The following is a 20,319-nucleotide window of genomic DNA, read 5'->3' as shown; positions in this document are numbered from 1 at the left end:
CCATCAGAGCACTCCTGACATATGGTTGTCAAGCCTCTGCTTAAAGACCTCCAAAGAAGGAGACTCCACCACACTCCTTGGCAGCAAATTCCACTGTCGAACACCTCTTACTGTCAAGAAGTTCTTCCTAATGTATAGGTGGAATCTTCTTTCTTGTAGTTTGGATCCATTGCTCCGTGTCCGCTTCTCTGGAGCAGCAAAAAACAACCTTTCTCCCTCCTCTATGTGACATCCTTTTATATATTTGAACATGGCTATCATATCACCCCTTAACCTCCTCTTCTCCAGGCTAAACATGCCCAGCTCCCTTAGCCGTTCCTCATAAGGCATCGTTTCCAGGCCTTTGACCATTTTGGTTGCCCTCCTCTGGACACGTTCCAGTTTGTCAGTGTCCTTCTTGAACTGTGGTGCCCAGAACTGGACACAGTACTCCAGGTGAGGTCTGACCAGAGCAGAATACAGTGGCACTATTACTTCCCTTGATCTAGATGCTATACTCCTATTGATGCAGCCCAGAATTGCATTGGCTTTTTTAGCTGCCGCGTCACACTGTTGGCTCATGTCAAGTTTGTGATCAACCAAGACTCCTAGATCCTTTTCACATGTACTGCTCTCAAGCCAGGTGTCACCCATCTTGTATTTGTGCCTCTCATTTTTTTTGCCCAAGTGCAATACTTTACATTTCTCCCTGTTAAAATTCATCTTGTTTGTTTTGGCCCAGTTCTCTAATCTGTCAAGATCGTTTTGAAGTGTGATCCTGTCCTCTGGGGTGTTAGCCACCCCTCCCAGTTTGGTGTCATCTGCAAATTTGATCAGGATGCCCTTGAGTCCATCATCCAAGTCGTTGATAAAGATGTTGAATAAGACTGGGCCCAAGACAGAACCCTGTGGCACCCCACTAGTCACTCTTCTCCAGGATGAAGAGGAACCATTGATGAGCACCCTTTGGGTTCGGTCAGTCAGCCAGTTACAAATCCACTGAGTGGTAGCATAGTCAAGACCGCATTTTACCAGCTTCTTTACAAGAATATCATGGGGCACCTTGTCAAATGCCTTGTGAAATCAAGGTAGGCTACATCCACTGCGTTCCCTTCATCTACCAGGGTTGTAATTCTGTCAAAAAACGAGATCAGGTTAGTCTGACATGACTTATTTTTCAGAAATCCATGCTGACTATTGGTGATCACAGCATTCCTTTCTAGGTGCTCACAGACTGTTTGCTTAATGATCTGCTCCAGAATCTTCCCTGGTATTGATGTCAGACTGACTGGGTGGTAATTATTTGGGTCCTCTCTTTTCCACTTTTTGAAAATAGGGACAACATTTGCCCTCCTCCAGTCTGCCGGGACTTCGCCTGTTCTCCAGGAATTCTCAAAGATGACTGCCAGTGGTTCTGAGATCACATCTGCCAGTTCTTTTAATACTCTTGGATGCAGTTGATCTGGCCCTGGAGACTTGAATACATCTAAACTAGCCAAGTATTCTTGTACTATCTCCTTAGTTATTCTGGGCTGTGTTTCCTCTGCTGAATCATTTGCTCCAAATTCTTCAGGTCGGGCATTGTTTTATTTATCGGAGAAGACTGAGGCAAAGAAGGCATTGAGGAGTTCAGCCCTTTCTGTGTCCCCTGTTTGCATTTCACCATCTTCTCCTCTGTTTCTTTGTTCTTCCTTTTGCTACGAACACCCATAAAAGCCTTTTTTGTTGCTTTTAACCTCTCTAGCAAGCCTGAGTTCATTCTGTGCTTTAGCTTTTCTGACTTTGTGTCTACACGTGCTGGCTATTTGTTTGAATTCCTCTTTGGTGGTTTCCCCCCTTTTCCATTTTTTGTACACATCCTTTTTTAATCTTAACTCAGTTAAAAGTTCTTTAGATAGCCACCCTGGCTTCTTTAGGCACCTTCCATGTTTCCGTCTCATTGGTATTGCCTGAAGTTGTGCTTTTACTATCTCCCTCTTAACAAACTCCCAGCCATCATGAACTCCCTTTCCTTTTAGTATTACTGTCCATGGGATCTCACCCAGCACTTCCCTAAGTTTTATGAAGTCGGCTTTCTTAAAGTCAAGAAATTGAGTCCTAGTATGCTTGGCTGCTCCTTTCCGCTGTATAGTAAACTTCAGAAGAGCATGATCACTTGCGCCTAATGATCCTTCCACTTCTACCCCACTAACCAGGTCATCAACATTGGTTAGGACCAGATCTAAAATGGCTGTTCCTCTTGTTGCTTCTCCCACTTTCTGGACAATGAAGTTGTCTGCAAGGCCAGTGAGGAATCTGTTTGACCTTATGCTCCTGGCTGAGTTTGACATCCAACAAATATCCGGGTAATTGAAGTCCCCCATTACTACTATCTCCCTTCCTTTTGCATGCTTGGCCATCTGTTCCAGGAAGGCATCATCTATGTCCTCCGTTTGGCTTGGGGATCTATAGTAAACTCCCACAATGAGGTCACTGTTATTCTTCTCTCCCTTAATTTTGACCCAAATGCTCTCACTTTGGCTTTGAGTTTCTAAATCTTGGATCTCTCCACAGGTATACACATCCCTGACATATAACGCCACTCCTCCTCCTTTCTTGTCTGGTCTGTTTCTCTGAAATAGATTGCATCCCTCCATTATTACATTCCAATCGTGGGACTTATCCCACCAGATTTCAGTGATGCCTATTATGTCATATTTAGTTTGCTGTACCAAGAGCTTAAGCTCATCTTGTTTATTTCCCATGCTTTGCGCATTAGTGTACAGACATTGAAGCCCATTAATCATTCCCCCGTGTCTCTTATTTAAGGATTTCAATCAATCTCCTTTGATTAGAGAGACTTAGCTTAAATGGTCATTTTACAATACCATATAATACAACAAGATAAGTAAGGCTTTGTCTTTTATTGGTTAGACTTTTTGTTGTTGTAGCTTGGAAGTGATGGTTAGCATATGACCCCTTATTGGGGGGAAATGAAGAGATGGTGGCTTATTTCCCACCAGGGTCTCTCCCCTCCTTTTGCAAATAGGTAACTGTAATCATGTTACACAGAATGACATCTCAGGAGAAGAAAAGAGGGGAGCTTTTTCATCATTACACTTTTGAGAAAGGGATTCTCTCAAGAGACAGAAGAAACCACAGTGGTTAATTCTTTATGGCTTGTTCATTATCATCACTATTTATCAAATTTCTGTACCACCCTTCATCCAAGGATCACAGGAAAGCTTGCAGTATCTGACTGAATGCTGTGTTTCATGTGTTACCTCTGGGATGTGTTCTAGAAAGATCACAATATGACTTGTTTGTTACTGGAAAACTTGCATCAGAGCCTTCTTAAAAAGATACTTGATAACGACATTGTATTCTTAAGCACGCATGCAAATTCTTGATGTTTTAGTAAGCAAGAACAATTGCTTCAATGTGCACCTCCCAACTGCACAGAGGCTAAATTACAGAAAACCTCTGCCCAATGGGGCAGAAAGAATCAAGAAAAAGAGGTTGCAAATGATAGCCCTTCAGGGGGCCACATGGTATTGGTGGGTGCGGCCAGAGGTAAAAAGGGACAGAGCAATTAATTTGAATTTTTCTTTTGTACAATAGGCTAGGTTCTACACACACTTGCACACTCCTCTGTATCCTAAAAGTTCAAGGGCACATTCTAGCCAGGCAAATGCACTCAGGAAGGGCACAAATCAGGGTCGGTAATATTATTAGCCAGAGGGATGGTTTCCCAATAGACAGAGAGGCTGGGGAGCTGCTGTATTGGCCCTAGGCCTGGGGATCCCCACTCCTGATCTTAAGGATCAACTTCTGTAACAAGCAATCAACAATGCTTCCTTTGATTTCCTTCAGTACATCCTAACAGAAGACAATACAAAATTCATGGAAAAGGAGGACCGTTAAAATGCTTCTGATGCCTTTAAAGTCTTTGAATCCATTTCAGGAGGTTTACCCAGTTTGAAAGACTGAGATGTTTAGCATCGCAAGATATAGAAGCACAGAGCAATCTGTACGGGTGTGCATTAATCACATCTACCAAACAGAGCCCAATTTATCTTTGCAGCCAATTCTGGGTATTTGCATTCTCAATTGCATGATTCAGGAGGTTTTTGTTTGCCATGAATAACCCACTCAAGTATTCCAAGTGGGCTTAAAAAAAATTGTTTAATCAATCTGAGATTTATTGTTGAGGGTGTTCCTTTGTACACCAGAAAGTGTGTGACTTGCATAAAAAGTGCAGTGGGAAAAGGGAGGGAGGGCAGCAGGCTAGCCTGGATTTGGAGAGAGACTGAAGGGTGACATAGAAGAATAACAGACTGAGCAAAGAGCAGAGGCAATGCAAACACAGGAGTGTAGAAGAGGACTGAACTGGAGCTTGACATAGTAGTCTTCTCTCCTCTACTACCTTCAGTTATACTCCTCTGCATTCCTTTGAGATTATCAGTCTATCTGTGGGCACACTCAAGGTGTATTTGACCTTTAAGTGTAGCAGGCCTTGATCCGTTTGTAGCATAGCCAGTTTGTAAATTCTCAAAAAAGAATATTCAAGCTGGAATGCTGTAGTTAAAACATGTCGGTTAAGGTTTCAAGAGCAATTGTGCTTGATTCCAGGGCCAGCACCCAGTTCTAGATGTGTCCCCACCACCAGTCCCTACTTTCACAAGTCTGAATTCTGAGAGCAATCCATTTGCAACTACAGTGGTACCTCTGGATGCGAACGGGATCCTTTCCGATCCTGAAGCGAACGCAACCCACGTCTGCAGGTTGCGATCTGCTGCTTCCACGCACGCGCGTGACATCATTTTGAGCGTCTACGCATGTGTGAGTGGTGAAACCCAGAAGTAACGGTCCCCCGTTACTTCCGGGTCGCCGCAGAGCACAACCCAAAAAGTCTTAACCTGAAGCGACTTCAACCCAAGGTATGACTGTACAAGCAGTGGGCCTACAAATATGCATACAGGCTCTCACCAGTAGGATCGCATCCCCACCAAGACTGCAACATAGATCCTTGAAACAAGCAGCTTAAGATACCACATATCTGGGAAGGCTCTCCTTCTCAACTCTTAAAAATAGGCAGGCTATTTCCAACACCTAATTCATGTAACTTGCAGTGATGTGTATATTTTCGCCTGCCAGTTTAAAGAGACCAGGCACACACAAGAGCTTTGCAAAGCTGAGACTAACATAGAAGCGTGCATGCACACGAAAGCTCACACCAATAACAAACTTAGTTGGTCTCTAAGATGCTACTGGAAGGAATTTTTTTATTTTGTTTCGACTAACATAGAAGTTATTATAAATGAGCTGCTGTTACCATGACAAAGAGATAGCGAAGCTGAAATAACGCAATTCTGCATTTATCTGACAGGGAATACGGAGACCCACATCATTTAAAATCAACTAAAGGAGGAAGATTGTGTTGTGCTGTTACTAAGCAGTATATTTCTGTGCCAAAACACCAAAGAGGATATTTTGATCCTCATTAGACAGCAGAGTCCCACTTTGGCCAGGTTCACACGTCACATTAAGCCAAACCCTAGCTCAGCATAAATGTACATGCTCTTGGAGAGGAGCTCACAGACACTTTGCTCCTCCCTGGTTCTTCTCACTACTGCACTGAGCATCACAATTGTGTTGCTGTTTTCCCCCTACTGACCAGAAGTGTATGCAGGAGCAGTTTCTGCATCTCTCCTTAGAGGCTCAGCAACTTCATATGGGAGTCAGCCTGTCACTCAGACCTGAGGTCAGAGTACTGTATCATTACCAACTGTTTCTCTTGGCTATCCATACAAACCACCAGGCACTTTTAATTATGTTTTTAATCCATATAATCACCATTTTAATCTTTCAGTCACTTCAAATCACTTCACATGCAGTAACAACTTTTGGCATGCTAAGTAGCTAATTTGATAGGAAAGATGGACCCCAAAAGCTAAGGGAGTCGGGAAGTTAAGACACAACAGTCTAGATCCAGAGAACTCACAACTGGCCACTGGCTGGGCCCTTTCCTGGAGAAGATGGACCTATCACACCTCCTAGGTTGGCTGGTTAACTGCAAAACACTCAAAAGTAAGGACTAACCAACTAGCCCAAACATGTTCTGATTGGGAACAGACTGCTATTAATTAAAGGGCTGGCGCTGTGCTGTTTTGTAATTATTGGTATGGTTTTAATAGATTTTATATATGTAGCTAGTTTAAATTTATCAAATCTTAAGCACCGTCTGGAGAAAAGGAGGGATATAAATAAATTTGTTGGTGGTGGCTTTTTGGAGCATCCAGTCAGTTTCCAAGCTCCAAAATGTTTCTCATTGTCTTTGTTTATTTAAAGGATCATCATCTCTTACGTGCTTGGGTCTTCAATGGGGATACTGCTCCACCACCACTGAACAGACGTGCAGCTGCTGGGTATGCATGTCAGAGACTTTATAGTTATTGTCCCCAGGAAGGGGAACTTTCTGTCCTGGGAGGCTTCTTTGGTTGACATTTCAAGGCCTAGTTGACTGTTTCATTTCAATGTGCCTTTGGCACACAGAGCTGGAATTGTTGTCACCTCCACCCCTTCCTATTTCCAAGTTGGCTCTTGTCACTGGTTTTGTTTTTGGCTGTGGATGTGGTTTTAAACTGTGCTGGTCTTAAGTTGCTGCTCCCTTATTGTTGTGTTTTAAATATTCTTTTCTACCCACCACAGGGGTCCGCCTATGTGTGGGATGTAAATATCTGAAAACCAACCAACTAGCCCAGACAAGCTAGTCCCCAAAGGGGATTTTAGACCAACAATACGCAAATAACAGCGCCCTGTGGTACATGCCAAATTGCTTTCGAAATTTAAAGAGAGTTTCAAAAGCAGTTTGAGATATAGCAAAAGTGGCTATGTTTCAAAATGTTCAAAAAATTCTCTGGCATGTACAGCCCACTGCATGTATCTAAAGTTGGCCTTTTGATCCTCAAGCGTGTGAAGAACTTTCCCCAGAATTATATAGAAACTGGACAGACAAACCAGAACTGGACATTTTGTCCATAAATCTTAGGTGAATAGCGTGTGTGGTTACACTGATATCATACATTCATTTTTAAAAAAAATATTTATCTTTCATGCTATATAGGCTAAATCATACTACAAATAAACTCAAGTAACATCACGTTTAGAACGTTTTTGCACATCAGGAGCTGAGTAAGCTCAGCAACGCCACATGGTCTCCAAGGGTTGGCTCACACTTTGATTATCCAACCCGCAAAATCTGTAACATGCATCCGCCCTGCATAGCTTTGGTAACAGGCTGCACCATTTCTTGGCATGACTAGGTAGAAGTGTCATGCCTGTACTGGGCTATCCTGTGCCAAATTATTTATTTGATTCAGGAAGAGTAAAAATCTCCACTAACAGATGAGATCACTACAGGCAATGTGGCTGCCTCCTTTGGATTTATGCAGGTGCACACATTCAAAATGATGCTAAGATCCTTTAAAGCATAAACCATTAATAACCTGCACTAGCCAAAAAAACCCCCACCAGTTGCACCATGCTCTGCAGCAGCCAACATTACTCCAAGCAGAAGTGATTTTTCCCTGCTTAGCAGACATCCTCAATCTCAAAACATGGCCATACAATACTCACAATTGCTACCCTCGTTGCTGTTTTCCCATCAAATGTGTTGGGTAACAGACTCTCCAACGGACAGATCTCACTCCTCTGTGACTGTAAAAGTGGATCTATAGAATCGTTATATCATATAATCTTCTGTTGTCCTTTACATTCGGCTTCACGGTCCAAGTTTCTGGCCCCATGTTTATCGAGAATTGCTGACAGACCTCAGGAAGCCCAAATAATATACTTATTAAACGACGAAGACTCAAGTAGATCCCTTGCAGTCGCTAGATACCTGATTAATGTCTTATTTCATAAGAGGAGAAATGGATCACTGTATGACTCTGACAGCTTAGCCAAACTTAAGAACCATCAATAAGTGCCGGAACTAAGACGCATATCCCCCAAAATCTGAGGGATTTGAATTGCGGTTGACATAGAGGGAGCTTATTGTGTATAGTTTACTTAATTGAAGTAAAATTGGTTTTATAGGGGTGTTTTAACTTGGAACTGTTTAAATTGTATTGTTTATGGATAAATTTTGATGTATGGCCAATGCCGTAATCAATCAATCAATCATACCCTCGTTGCTATTGCTGCTCTGTCTTACAACTTAGCACTCTACAAGGAAAGAAAGAAGCAGTGGCGGTAAAATATAAAGCCACTCATTGCAACTGACTTGTTTTTTTCTGCAAGGATAAATATGTATATTGGAATAAAACTAATAATAGGTTTAGTCAGGGAAAGAAAACCATTATTTTCATTCATTTAAAAGTAGCAGCACAAGCTCTGACTTCATTTAGACATTGGGGGGGGGAAAACATAGCGAGACTCAATTTTGCATCTGAAAGTCACCAAAACTAACTTGCAGAGACCTGGATAGTACGAGTCCTTCACATTTGAGAGTAAAAGACTAGGGAGATTAAGAAAACAATCCTATGCACACTTCTCTTGGAGTAAGCTTAATTGTACTTAACCTCCAATTAATAGCAGATTGCGCTTTGAAGCACTGAACTGATACAGGTCTGTCCCCCACCTCCCAGTTTCTAGCTTAGCCACAGTCACAGTATAACTGAAAGGGGGAGACCTCATCTGTCATCCTCCTCTCTTATTTCTATCTGTCACCAGAGGTTCTAAGAATATCGTGGCATATCATGACTCAGCAGAAAGAGCTGAAAGGTGCTCCTGTTATGACCACCTTACAGGGATATTAAGTGTTATAGCCATTAATTATCAAAGTCAATTTTATGGCAAGGATTCAAAGCGTCTTGTGCTATGTGTATTCAACAGTGACTTCAAAATCATAACTTCCATTTTTTGTGGGGAAGTTTTAGCGTTTAAGATTGGAGATAAAAACTTGGAAACTGGGCTTTAGCATGAACAGAAAAACTCAAACATTAGAATTTAATTAAAAAGAAATGCACAATTTAAAAAAACCTCAAATTTCAAGCCACAAGAGTTCTAGTGTTGTCATCCTCAAATTACCCCAGCTGGAACAACAGACATGGTTCAGTGGAAACCAGATGTCAAAACTGATTTTTTATGAAATGCACATGCTCGGTAAATGCATGGAGAGAGGGAGAAAGAAGGGGACACATCACTCTACCATGTTTTACATAATAAGCATACCAATCCTGAAGCAAGGAAGAAACTGCTTCTTCACAACTTTGCAAAGCTGAACACGACCAAGGTGGAATTACCACCAGGTGCACTCACATTCAAATATCAACATTTTGTCCAAAATAAATGAATTACTACTTATTTCATTTACTCCATCTCCTAAATCTGCACTTTCTTTGGCCTCCCCTCAATCCCAATGTTTTCAAAGAAAAGAATGCAAAGAGGGTAAGACAAGGGTATCTTGCGCAGTTCTATGCTGTGGGAGAGACAGTGGTAGGAATGGAGATGGAATAGAAGCCCCATTCCTTGATCCCCTGGGAAATCATGTTAATACCTCTTTCAATTGCTTTGGGTTACCAAGAAATATAAGCAAACATTTTCATAGCTAGTTTCTACATCTAAGAGTTGGAAACAGGTTTTCAAATAGCAGTACGTTAAAATACCCAATTCTGCACGTCTAGTGAACTTGAAAGAATAATTTAACACGTTATACAATGCAGTGCTCAAGAATTTTTTTAAAAAAATAGCTAACTCTCTTAGAATGTGCTCAACACTAAGCTTTGAATGGCAAACCTTATTTGCCACTGGGTAAACCCCAACAGTTCACCCCCACAACAAACCCATCTTTTGTGGCCAGATATATATATATAAATCATGTTACCCTAAATGCAAAAAAATGCAAAAGAGTTTTCCACTTTCCAGATTCCCAAAATAACATGGAGCTGGTTTGCTATAATAAATGTCAAACAAAGAGTTCAACTACTGAATAGCCAAGATAAAGTCATTGTTTAAAAAGAATTTACACCACCCATCTGTACAAAGCCAGCCTGGACCTTTAAAAATGTGTACCAACACATGTGCCTGTTATTAGGCCTCAGATTATAATAAAATGAGATGTTTACAATGAGATTCAGAGCCCTGGGGCATCAGTTACAGTTCAGTTCATAATGGTGTAAGGATGCTGCAGCTGGGCTGACGTTAATGGACAACATTCTAGAGGCATCAGTATTTTCTGGTGGGAAAGAACACTAATCTGCAAAGGAAATCTTTGTGCATGCTCTATAGCAGACTCAACTGAAACTATCCAAGACATGATTTAGCCTGAGAGGGCCCTGAATGTTGGATGGAAGTCAAGCATGTCTCACGCTAAGCTAGAGAGCCAAAAAGATAGATATTGTTGCTGCAAATCTTCCCAAATGAACCATTTTTGCTAACCGCACCCTTGTTCATAATTTACAGCTTGGAGGTAGTGCTTAAGGGTTCTGAAATGTAGAAAGACTCCTCACTGCTTCTTCCAATCATATTATTTCAGACCTCAGTTGCAGTTCATTACTAACAAGGCAGTTGTGGCTCATATGCCAGCTTAAAAGTGACCTGCTGGAATTTCGCCCACCACTTTACATCATGCACCTCTGCAAACAGCCAAAACTGAGCCCAAGAGTCTGACCTGTTTTTACAAACAATTTCAGAGAAGCAGAAATGCCTGGCAAAGAACATAATCATTTCTAGCCTTGGATTTGGTATGTCAAAGGAATTTAGAAATGTGGGACGAATGAATGTTGGCCTAGCTCCATACTACCATCATTTTAAAGATACTTCTCTGTGCCAAGAACAAATGGAGGGCTTCCCACTGGACCACATCCTAGTGCTAAGAGTAATCATGTCTCCAAATAGCCCTGCGTATCTTGGGTTTCACCCAGTACATTATTATATAGTTCATTATTTAAATCTGTGATTGAAGGATAGATCTAGTCTCTTGGAAGTGGGGGAGAAAGGGTTTCTAGAACGTTGAGTTCCAGTGACCATATCAGTCCAGGCAAAGGAAATATAAAGTGCCCACTACACTTTCCTCTTTCAGGGCACTGCAACAGTGATGAAGAAGTTTTCCATCCCTGTCAACAGCCTTCGCAAACAAGAGCGATTCTCTTCAAAGAGCTCCCTCCTGTTTTCATTTGCCAGCTAATTCAAGCTACCAAAGCAATTCCTTTAATGTCTAATCATTTTCATTATGTACTGATGTGATATTGCAACAGAAAATATAAACAGCAGCTCTTCAAAGATGCTTGGCATCTAGCTTGAGTCAGCCTCTAAACAGGATTCTTCTCCATCCCACCAAAGCTGCTTAGTTACATTTGCTCTTTGCATTGTACATTATGAAACACACGTTGATATGGCAGCAGCCTTTACTCCCTTTTATCATTTCCCAGCTTAAGAGTTGCAGGAAGTGACTTACATGGCTGGACCTAATCAACCAACTAATGCAAGGGCACGGCAGTGAGCTAAATTTAAGATGGGAGATTTTGCAGAATGTAGGATTCCTGAAACTATGACAGTTCCCAAGCTAGAAAGAATCAGAGAGCAGTGAACAGCTGCGACTACACAGTCCATCAGTCTTTCCTTTAAAAATATGTCAGGAAACCCATCCAATTACAGTGGTACCTCAGGTTACATACGCTTCAGGTTACATATGCTTCAGGTTACAGATTCTGCTAATCCAGAAATAGCACCTGAGGGTTAAGAACTTTGCTTCAGGATGAGAACAGAAATCGTGCAGCAGCGGCACGATGGCAGCAGGAGGCCCCATTAGCTAAAGTGGTGCTTCAGGTTAAGAACAGTTTCAGGTTAAGAACGGGCCTCCGGAACGAATTAAGTACTTAACCTGAGGTACTGCTGTACTACACTTAAAGCCTCATCTTCCTTTGAGGCCTTGAGATACCTAATAGAATGAGGTGGCAATGTTCCATGGCATTCCTTCAATTTGCTTTTGACAGAATGCAAATAGTATCAGATAAGCTATTATAATTGGGAGCTAGAAAAGTCATTGCTTTAACATGTAGAAGCCCAGTATGAAAAGCTAAGCAAAAAAAGGATCCTCTCTCTTATGTACATGTAAGAATAGTCATGAAACAATTCAGTCTGTAATCCTAGGCATGCCTATTAGGGTATAAGTCTCATTGTACAAAATCAGAGCTTACCTAGAAGTGATTATGCCCAGGATTAAAACTTGAGAGTGGCAGACTGCATAACACATATAAATTGTGTGTATTCAAACACCAATGCTCTTTGTTTGTTTGATGAAAAGTACTATTGGGAGGCTACAATTTCAAACACAGCAGCAGCATAGGGAGTGCTTAGCCTTTCCCTGCTAGGCCTTTTTTCAGTCAAAACTCCCCACCCAAGGGATTCCATATGCTTATTTAGTCTTGCAAATATGCATCCTGATCTATGCAAAGGTAGATGCAGCTGGACCGTATGATTTTGAAGGAGACATGATTGGAAGGGGAAAGGTTAAACACACACACACCATTTTTAAATGGAGTGTGAGATTTCAGGAAATCATCTTCAATAGATTTAGGGACCTATTACAAAAATAGGATGTGGTTTTGTTTATTTCTGCAGGAATGGGTTTTTGCCAACATATGCATTCTGAGCTGAGGAACTGGTTTCAATACCAGTACTGATCTCTGCTCATGATCCTTCCACACATAGAAATTCATTTCTGGTAACCTTTCCTTATTTCAACAACCTAATTTAGGTGGAAGGGGTTGTTTTGTTATTGCTATGGCTAAAAATAAATAATTTTGGAGATAGTCTTTGTTAATCCACTGCCAATCAGCTAGAAAACTACCCATTTTAAACTGGTTTTTAATATTGTGTGATAATGGGTTTTAATATTAATGTTACATTTTAATTGCAACCCACTCTGGGACCCTAGGGTGAAGGACAGGTAATAAATAGTAGTAGTTGCAGTAGTAGTAGTAATACATTCCAATCTATCTTCTGCCTTACCCACCCCTTGTTTATTCTCAACTGTCACAAAGGAAAAACAACCATTTGTGTGCCAAGCATTCCCAGAAATAAAATTTCCTTCAACTGAGTGCTAACAAAACAAAAAAAAGCAACACATGTAGACATGATAAGGTTTTTAAACAAATCTGCCCGAGAAGGCAGCACAGTTGTGATGACCTTTCTGCAATTTAGACAGTTCTGCCCGCACCTATGTCTGGTTTATGCTAAGTCTTGGTGGTTTATTATCTCAGAGTTAACTGCTCTGAAACCTTCCTGCAGCAGCTGAATACTAAGTTCAGCTACAAAACACTAGTCTCATTCCGAGTTTCCTTGGAGGGGCTTCCTCATTTCTGTTGACAAAGACCGAGATTGCTACATTTCCTGACGTGTACATTTCAATCACTACCACAAAAAATAAACAGAAGAGATTTGCACCACTACCTTTCATAGCCTACCTGCTGAAATCAGATTTACCGGTACTGAACTTTGAACCAAAGTTCCATGCAGAACTCAAAGCACCACCTTAAGTGCAGAGTAATCCTGTACAAATGCTGCTTTGAATGTTTTAGGGCACTAATGGAAAGACTCAGAATTATGTTGCAAGCAGTTTTTACAGGTAATACCAGAGTTAATGGTCACTTTACCATTAGCAGCATCCTGATCAGGCTCTTCCTATATGCTTGGACATTGTTGAAATACTCCAAGCACAACTAAATGGGTGATTTAAATATTTAGCCAAGTGGGAAAACATACAACAATTCTTAAAGATTTTAACATTTTTAAATGTATTGAAATAGCAAAAAATGATAACTGGTGATATCGTTTGTGGATATGTGCTTGATAGAGGAGGTGTAAAGCCAGGAACTCTGCATCCTGAGAGGCAGTAAAGGGTGAAAGTCTGATGCAACTGCTAAAAAAATGAATACAAGCCTTCTGAGTCCAGTTTAAACTGCGGACAAATTTACCAAAGTATTTTTGTTCCTGGCAGCCCTCCAAAAAATGTAAAGCTGTGTGATAAGTAAAGCATGCCAGGAAAAGCTGCACCTGTTAGTTGTGCAGCCAGAGGCCATCCAGGAAAAACAAAAATCTGGAAACTCCACTCTGGGGCAAGCTGCTCATGCTAGGAGGAGACTTAATAGCAGCAGAGAAAAACCTCACCTTGTCCGATTTGGCTTCCCAGAACCTCCCTTTTGCAACACATTATCTTGTACAATCTGTTTGTACGTGCAATCCTGCGCCAATTTCATGAAGCACGAGTTTGTTAAATAAGGGGCCAATGGTAACTGGTTTGTTTTCACTCTCAAAAAACCCAGAACAAACTAAACCGCTCTCCCAACAATAAGCAAACTTCCCTGTGCTTTCTAAACTTTCCTTCACGACGTTAGGCTCTGCCTATCCTCATTTGTGACTGGTTTGGAACCATTTTAGAACATTAAAAAAAAATGCTAGCAGGTTGCCATGCTGCAGAGTGTAATGTCTCAGAACATGCCCACTGGAGGCAATTTGCTAAGCTTTGTTGTGAACACAAAAACAAAGCCTTTGAGCATGTTGATGAGTTAATTAGTGATTACTCCAGGCAGACCTCATATAGACCTTGGTAGTACTCATTTTGCTCCCTGTAAAAAGCAGTATTATTTTGCAATGAAAAGTAGGGGCATCATTACTGAATATTTTTCCCTAGCATGTATTGTCTTAGCATATCATCATGTGTGCTACCACCAATGCACCCCAAATATGTTATGGTTAAGTAAATATGCAAATAACTCTCTTACTCTCCAGCATATACTTCTTGGTAATTGGTAAAGGCAGCAGTCGGATATGACTAATGAGGGAGCCCCATGCATAGGTTCTGGAGAGCGTCGTTTCGGGTGGCGAAAGCGTATGCGGCTGGATCATAAAGTACGCAGTTAGTAAAACTAACCCCAGCATAACCAGGCCCTGCAAGAGAAGACAAGCATTAGATTAGTCACAGGCACTTGTTCAGAGTGAGAACTGTCCCTTTCAGGTAATCATGTAGGTTATGATCTGCTGAGCTACATCACTTTGACACCAAAGCTTGCAACATGAAGTTACAGAGCGAGGATGGGGAACCTGGGGCCCTCCAGATGTGGATGGACTCCAGCTCCCATCAGCCCTGACCATTGGCCTTCCCCATCCCTGCTTTAGTGTCACTGCCTGCTGGCAAAAGCTGTTGCAGGAATGTAGGCTCAAATACTCTAGTGAATATGGTTATCAATGAGGGGATGTTACGTGCAGTGCATTATCGCTCAGTGCATGCTCTTGCCTATACATCAGTAGCATAATGTGGTCCCTGTGCATTTAATAATACAGTAGTGGCCAAAATATGCAGCCAGACTTTCAGCAACGAAACTAGGTCAGGCATCCAGGCACCAAAAGTTTGACCCTGTGTGCCAGTTCTTTCTGACATTCCTGCCAGACAACAGGCATGGTAATGAAAGGCATTGCAGTGATTCAAGCCTTTATCTCGCTTGATATATTCTGGCCGTTAGGTTTCACTCCATTAGGTTGACCTCAAACTGTGGTCCACTTTGTATAAGGAAATGCACACATACAAGATCATCCACAAATGCTTTACCTTATAGAGTACCATCAAAAGAGGGTAGCGTGGGGGTCCCCTTTGGGGCTCATTTTTTTCCAAGAGTTGCCTGATGAATTTCTCAATGGCCTTTTCAGACATACCACACTGATAACCAGTCTGCCTCACTAAGTCAATGGTCTCCGAGAGTTTATCATAAATGCTGAGTTCGCTGGCAGAAAGCTCCATGTCCTCTGGTGAAAAATCCTATTAAGGAAAATTCAAAACATTAAGATACAAGATATTCCAGTGCCTCAAAGAATATCATAGGAGAGGACAGCAAATTCCTAATCTAAGCAAGGTTTCTTTGTGTTAAAATTGCAAAGCTGGCTGTGAGGTCTCATTAACATAGCTCATTAAACTCCACCCAGATCCTTGATTTTAAACATTCTAAAATAGGGCTAGTTTGCTCATCTAAGTAAAACACATAATGACTACTATAAAAGTATCATCGTTGTTTACATTGAAAATGCACGAATTGGCACAGAGAGGGATGAAGTCACTGTGCAAGTGGAATAATGTCACTCATGCAATATAACTTCGCTCTTTCCTCCCCCCTCCTCCATCTACGGTGGGGGTTCTCCAACCCTCCAGAGCTGATGGAGCTGGGGGTAGGAGAAGGAGAGGAACTTCTATTAAACCAGTGGAAGCTGTTTCACTGTTTTCCTCATGCAATGTCTTAGTTAGATGCAACTGTACACAAACATATTATGGTAAAAGCTTTCATAGACATCTAAGGAAGTGGACTGTAATGCACAAAATCTTGTGGCATTACAAACATGCTAGGCCAAGGCTCTTGGTCCTACAACTACGAATACCACCTAATAGGAAGTGGTTGCCTTCATGCCCTGCTTGTGAATTTCCAAGAAAACATGGGAAGCCATAGCGAATGCGGGATTAGATACATTTACAGACAGAAACCACTGTATTTACTCGAATCTAATGCTCACCTTTTTGGCCAAATTACATTGCGAAAATTCAGGTGTGCGTTAGATTCGATGGCGTATTAGACTTGAGTAAATATGGTATACACAATGAAGTTTTATTGTGTATACCATATCAAGGCAGCACAAAAGCTATTTCACAAAAGGTCCATTTTTTACAAATGAGGATCTGACTCACAAAACCTATTTCTGGTCAAGGGAGAGCAAGAACAACATACACAAGCAGACTTACAGCTAAACTTTTGAGCCTTCTTATAGTTTAGCATTTGTTAAACATCTGTTTTAGCACAAAACTACAATTCAGTTATCAAACCTTTCATTCACGATTTCTTTACTGCAAGGGTACTCTGTTATTTATGAAACTCTCAACAATTTAGTATCAAGGCCAACCCACCCACGTACAACTAAAAATGTGACAAGAGGATACTGAAAGGAGAAAATATGTAGAGGGTCAAGCCATTCCTGAAGTACCCCTCAAGGTCTTGCAATCATGTACTGGCGGGAGAAATGCTTAATTTCTAAGTAGAGAGAGAGAGTCCAAAATGAGCTATGTATCAACAGGAGGACGCAACGGGTTTACAGCTGTATTACTATTGTTTTTATAGCATTTCCCCAGCAAAAGATGTGCTTTAGAATTCTGACTTCCTTGTGAGATCCAACACTCCACAACAAACAAGCGGCAACAGCAGCTCTGATCTTCATACACAGTCAGACACGATTCCTGATCCTGTGTTGGATTCAGTGTTCCAGCCCTGGGAACAAAATACCCAGCAAAATTCCTCCCCAAAATAGGAAGTGTGTGCAGATGCAGGGCCAGCCCAGTACATTTTGGCACCTAAGGCAAACCACAAAATGGTGTGTGTGTGTCCCTCCCCAAGGAAGAAAGAGTGAGTGAAGATCTACATCAGAAACAATGGGAGAATAAAGATCTACATCGGGAACAAGGGGCTGGGGTCAAATCAACCTCTGAATTTGTTGGAGATGAGGAAACTGGCATAGAATCATAGAATCGTAGGAAGGGAACCTGAGGATCATCTAGTCCAACCCCCTGCAATGCAGTTGTCCCATACAGGGATCGAACCTGCAACATTGGCATTATAATCACCTGAGCTATCCAGGCATGCTCTAAGTCAATTGCCTCCAGATAATGCTTTACAAAGTGATTTTTTAAATATATGTTCACATAATTGTCTTACATAAGGTAGTATATACATCATATACATCAGTTAATATGTTTTCAACTAGATATTAAATCTAGTACAATTTCCTATTTTACAGGATTGCATCAACAGACCTAGTTAGAATCTAGATTTGGGCAACAAACTTTCTCCAGGTGAGACTGGTTTGAGAACCTAAGATTTTTCTTGCCCTCTGTAGCAAAGAAAGGAAAACTATAGATCATCTGTGGCTCCCTTGAGCCACCTAGATTTCAGTCACTAGATGTACACACTGCTTTCTGTCAACTTCTTTAATGTACCACATTCTAACCTCTACCGTTGTTAAATGAATAAGGAGCTGCATCAATGGAGAGGGATGGGCAATATGACCTTCAGATTTGTTCTGGTCTCACATTTTTGTAGCCAAGGGATAATTCAGACTTAAAGAGATAACTCAGAAGTAAGAATACCCCATAATGGTTAGAACAGTTTTGTTTTAACAGCACACTTCTATGCATGTTTACTCAGAAGTAAGGCACGCTGTTTGGCTTCCTCCCAACAACACAGGATTGAAGCCTTAGAGACACTACTCCAGAGTCTGAATTGAAATGGGGCATTTACATTCCATGGTTGACTTTGCAAATCTATAATGCAGCCCTGTTTTACTTTATGTGCATATGCATGAAGAGGTAAAGCCTCATCACTTACTGTAAAAGTCTCATGAAACTGCCAACATTCACAAGACTCAGCATAAATGACACAGGAACTCATTCTAGCATTCATTCATTCACCTGTATGAAATCAACAACATACCTGAGATTCTAACCCTATACGCCTTTAGGGATTATGTAACACTGGTGAGATTGTAAACACCAGCTGCAAGAAATATGATCCTCGACATGCACAAATGACAAAAGCACAGGCCTATTTATGTCAAACACAAACTTCCAGATTTCCGCTAGGCAGTGGTTCTTCCCAGTTGCTAGTCGGCAGACCCCAGGGAATCCGTGTAACCCACCCAGAGGGTCCGTGGCACCATTCATATAACAAAAACTACCCTGGAGTTATCAATATTTACAAAAGGAGGGGTTCTGTGACTTTGCTTTCGAAAAACAGGGGATCCAAAATACTTAGCTAATTGGGAAACATCATACACGTTAGAACCCACTTAAGGGAGCGCTGGACCACAATTTATGGAACTTACTGCTACCCCCTTAAAACACCCCTTTTTTTCTCTCCCACTGACCGCCACTGACATTCCAAGCTGTGGGGCGCGAGGAAAGCACCGGCCACTGACAGGAGCATGGAGGCCTTTGCCCCCCCCCCGACACACACACACCCCGGTCTCCTCCGAAGGGGGCAGCTGGCCTGGGACAGTCCTTTAGGGCTGCCCTTCTCCCCTGTCATGCCCAGGCTCCCGACCAGACCCCCCGCCCCAATCCCCACCAAGCGGCCAAGAGACCCCACCCCCACCCGGAGGCTTCTCCCGCCTTCACTTGAAAGCGGCCCTCGCTCGCCCACGCGCCTCCTCACCCCATGAACCGCCGCCCGGGTGGCTCCCACCAGACTGGAGAGGCGGAGCGCAGGGAGCATGGGAGCGACGCTCCCCGTGCAGGCGAGGAGGAGGGCTGGGCCTGCCGCTTCCTGCTTCCGGGCTGCGGAACGGGAGCGAGGCCGCAGATTCCCCGCAGCACTTTCGCCTCGCTCGGAGGCGCCCCAACAGCCGCGCCACCTCCCCGGACACGGGCTCTAGCTCGCCGCGGTTCAAGAAGCCACCGCCCATGGTCGCCAGTTGGTGGTCAGCGGCCCTCCGGCTGTGCGGTGCAGCCCCGTCACGTGGGCGTTTACTCGTGAGGAAGGCCGCACCCTGGCGGTCAGCGGGGCTTGCGCCCCGAGGAAGCGGACTCAGCTGAGTCAGAACCCGCCGAGCCCGTTTTGCTCCACAGTGACTGGCAGCGGGATGCTGGCTGGCATCATCTGTCTAGGGCAGTGGTTCCTTTCTAAGCATCTCTAAAATCCTTATTCCCACCCCCTCCTCTGACATATTCTTATTATTCAAAACGTGAACTCCTATTCACTGGAGGAAGCCTAAAAGACCATTAACTGTTAATAACTCATTCTCGAATTGCCCCCCTTAAAAATCAAATTGCCACCCTGTGGGGCGTGTGCCCCACGTTGGGAAGCACGGGTCTAGGGTGTGAATGAAGGGGCTTCGTCCCAGATTGATAGATCTGGGAGGAAGTTACATTGAACTCATGGGGGGGGGAGGGGGCTTAGTTCTGAGCAGACACAAATAGGCTTGCACTACTTGTCTTCTTGACAAGAATGTCGTCCAGGATGGCTTCTGTGAGACCAAACCTAATGCAAAATACAGTGGTACCTCGGGTTACATATGCTTCAGGTTACATATGCTTCAGGTTACAGACTCCGCTAACCCAGAGATAGTGCCTCAGGTTAAGAACTTTGCTTCAGGATGAGAACAGAAATAGTGCTCCGGCAGCGGGAGGCCCCATTAGCTAAAGTGGTACTTCAGGTTAAGAACAGTTTCAGGTTAAGAACGGACCTCCAGAACGAATTAAGTACTTAACCCAAGGTACCACTGTACTGTATGTGGAGGTTAAGTCTGCTGAATTCAGTGGGGCTTACT

At 42.5% G+C, this 20,319-nt stretch overlaps 1 protein-coding gene across 4 annotated transcripts in view; it reads right to left on the bottom strand.

The window, feature by feature from the left end:
- The window catches only part of LOC310847353 (bombesin receptor-activated protein C6orf89 homolog), a 32,196-nt gene extending 12,599 nt beyond the window's left edge, over positions 1–19,597 (bottom strand). For 2 of the 4 annotated variants that reach the window (XR_014565774.1, XM_083745055.1), the window contains exons 1-3: positions 19,206–19,597; positions 15,572–15,778; positions 14,748–14,913 (exon numbers count right to left, since the gene is read on the bottom strand). Coding sequence is in view for 3 of the 4 variants with exons in the window: in XM_083745055.1 (XP_083601181.1) it covers positions 14,748–14,913; positions 15,572–15,778; positions 19,206–19,265 (433 nt within the window). In the remaining variant the exon portion in view is untranslated. Of the gene's footprint in view, positions 1–14,747; positions 14,914–15,571; positions 15,779–16,909; positions 16,931–18,485; positions 18,860–19,205 lie in introns of those variants that run through there. The other 2 variants (XM_083745056.1, XM_083745057.1) reach the window with 2 other exon arrangements.
- Positions 19,598–20,319: the final 722 nt, after the last annotated feature.

This window comes from Podarcis gaigeae, assembly GCF_964106915.1.
Source record: "Podarcis gaigeae genome assembly, chromosome: 6".
NCBI classification, from domain to species: Eukaryota; Metazoa; Chordata; class Lepidosauria; order Squamata; family Lacertidae; genus Podarcis; species Podarcis gaigeae.
This window is presented reverse-complemented; position numbering and strand designations above follow the sequence as displayed.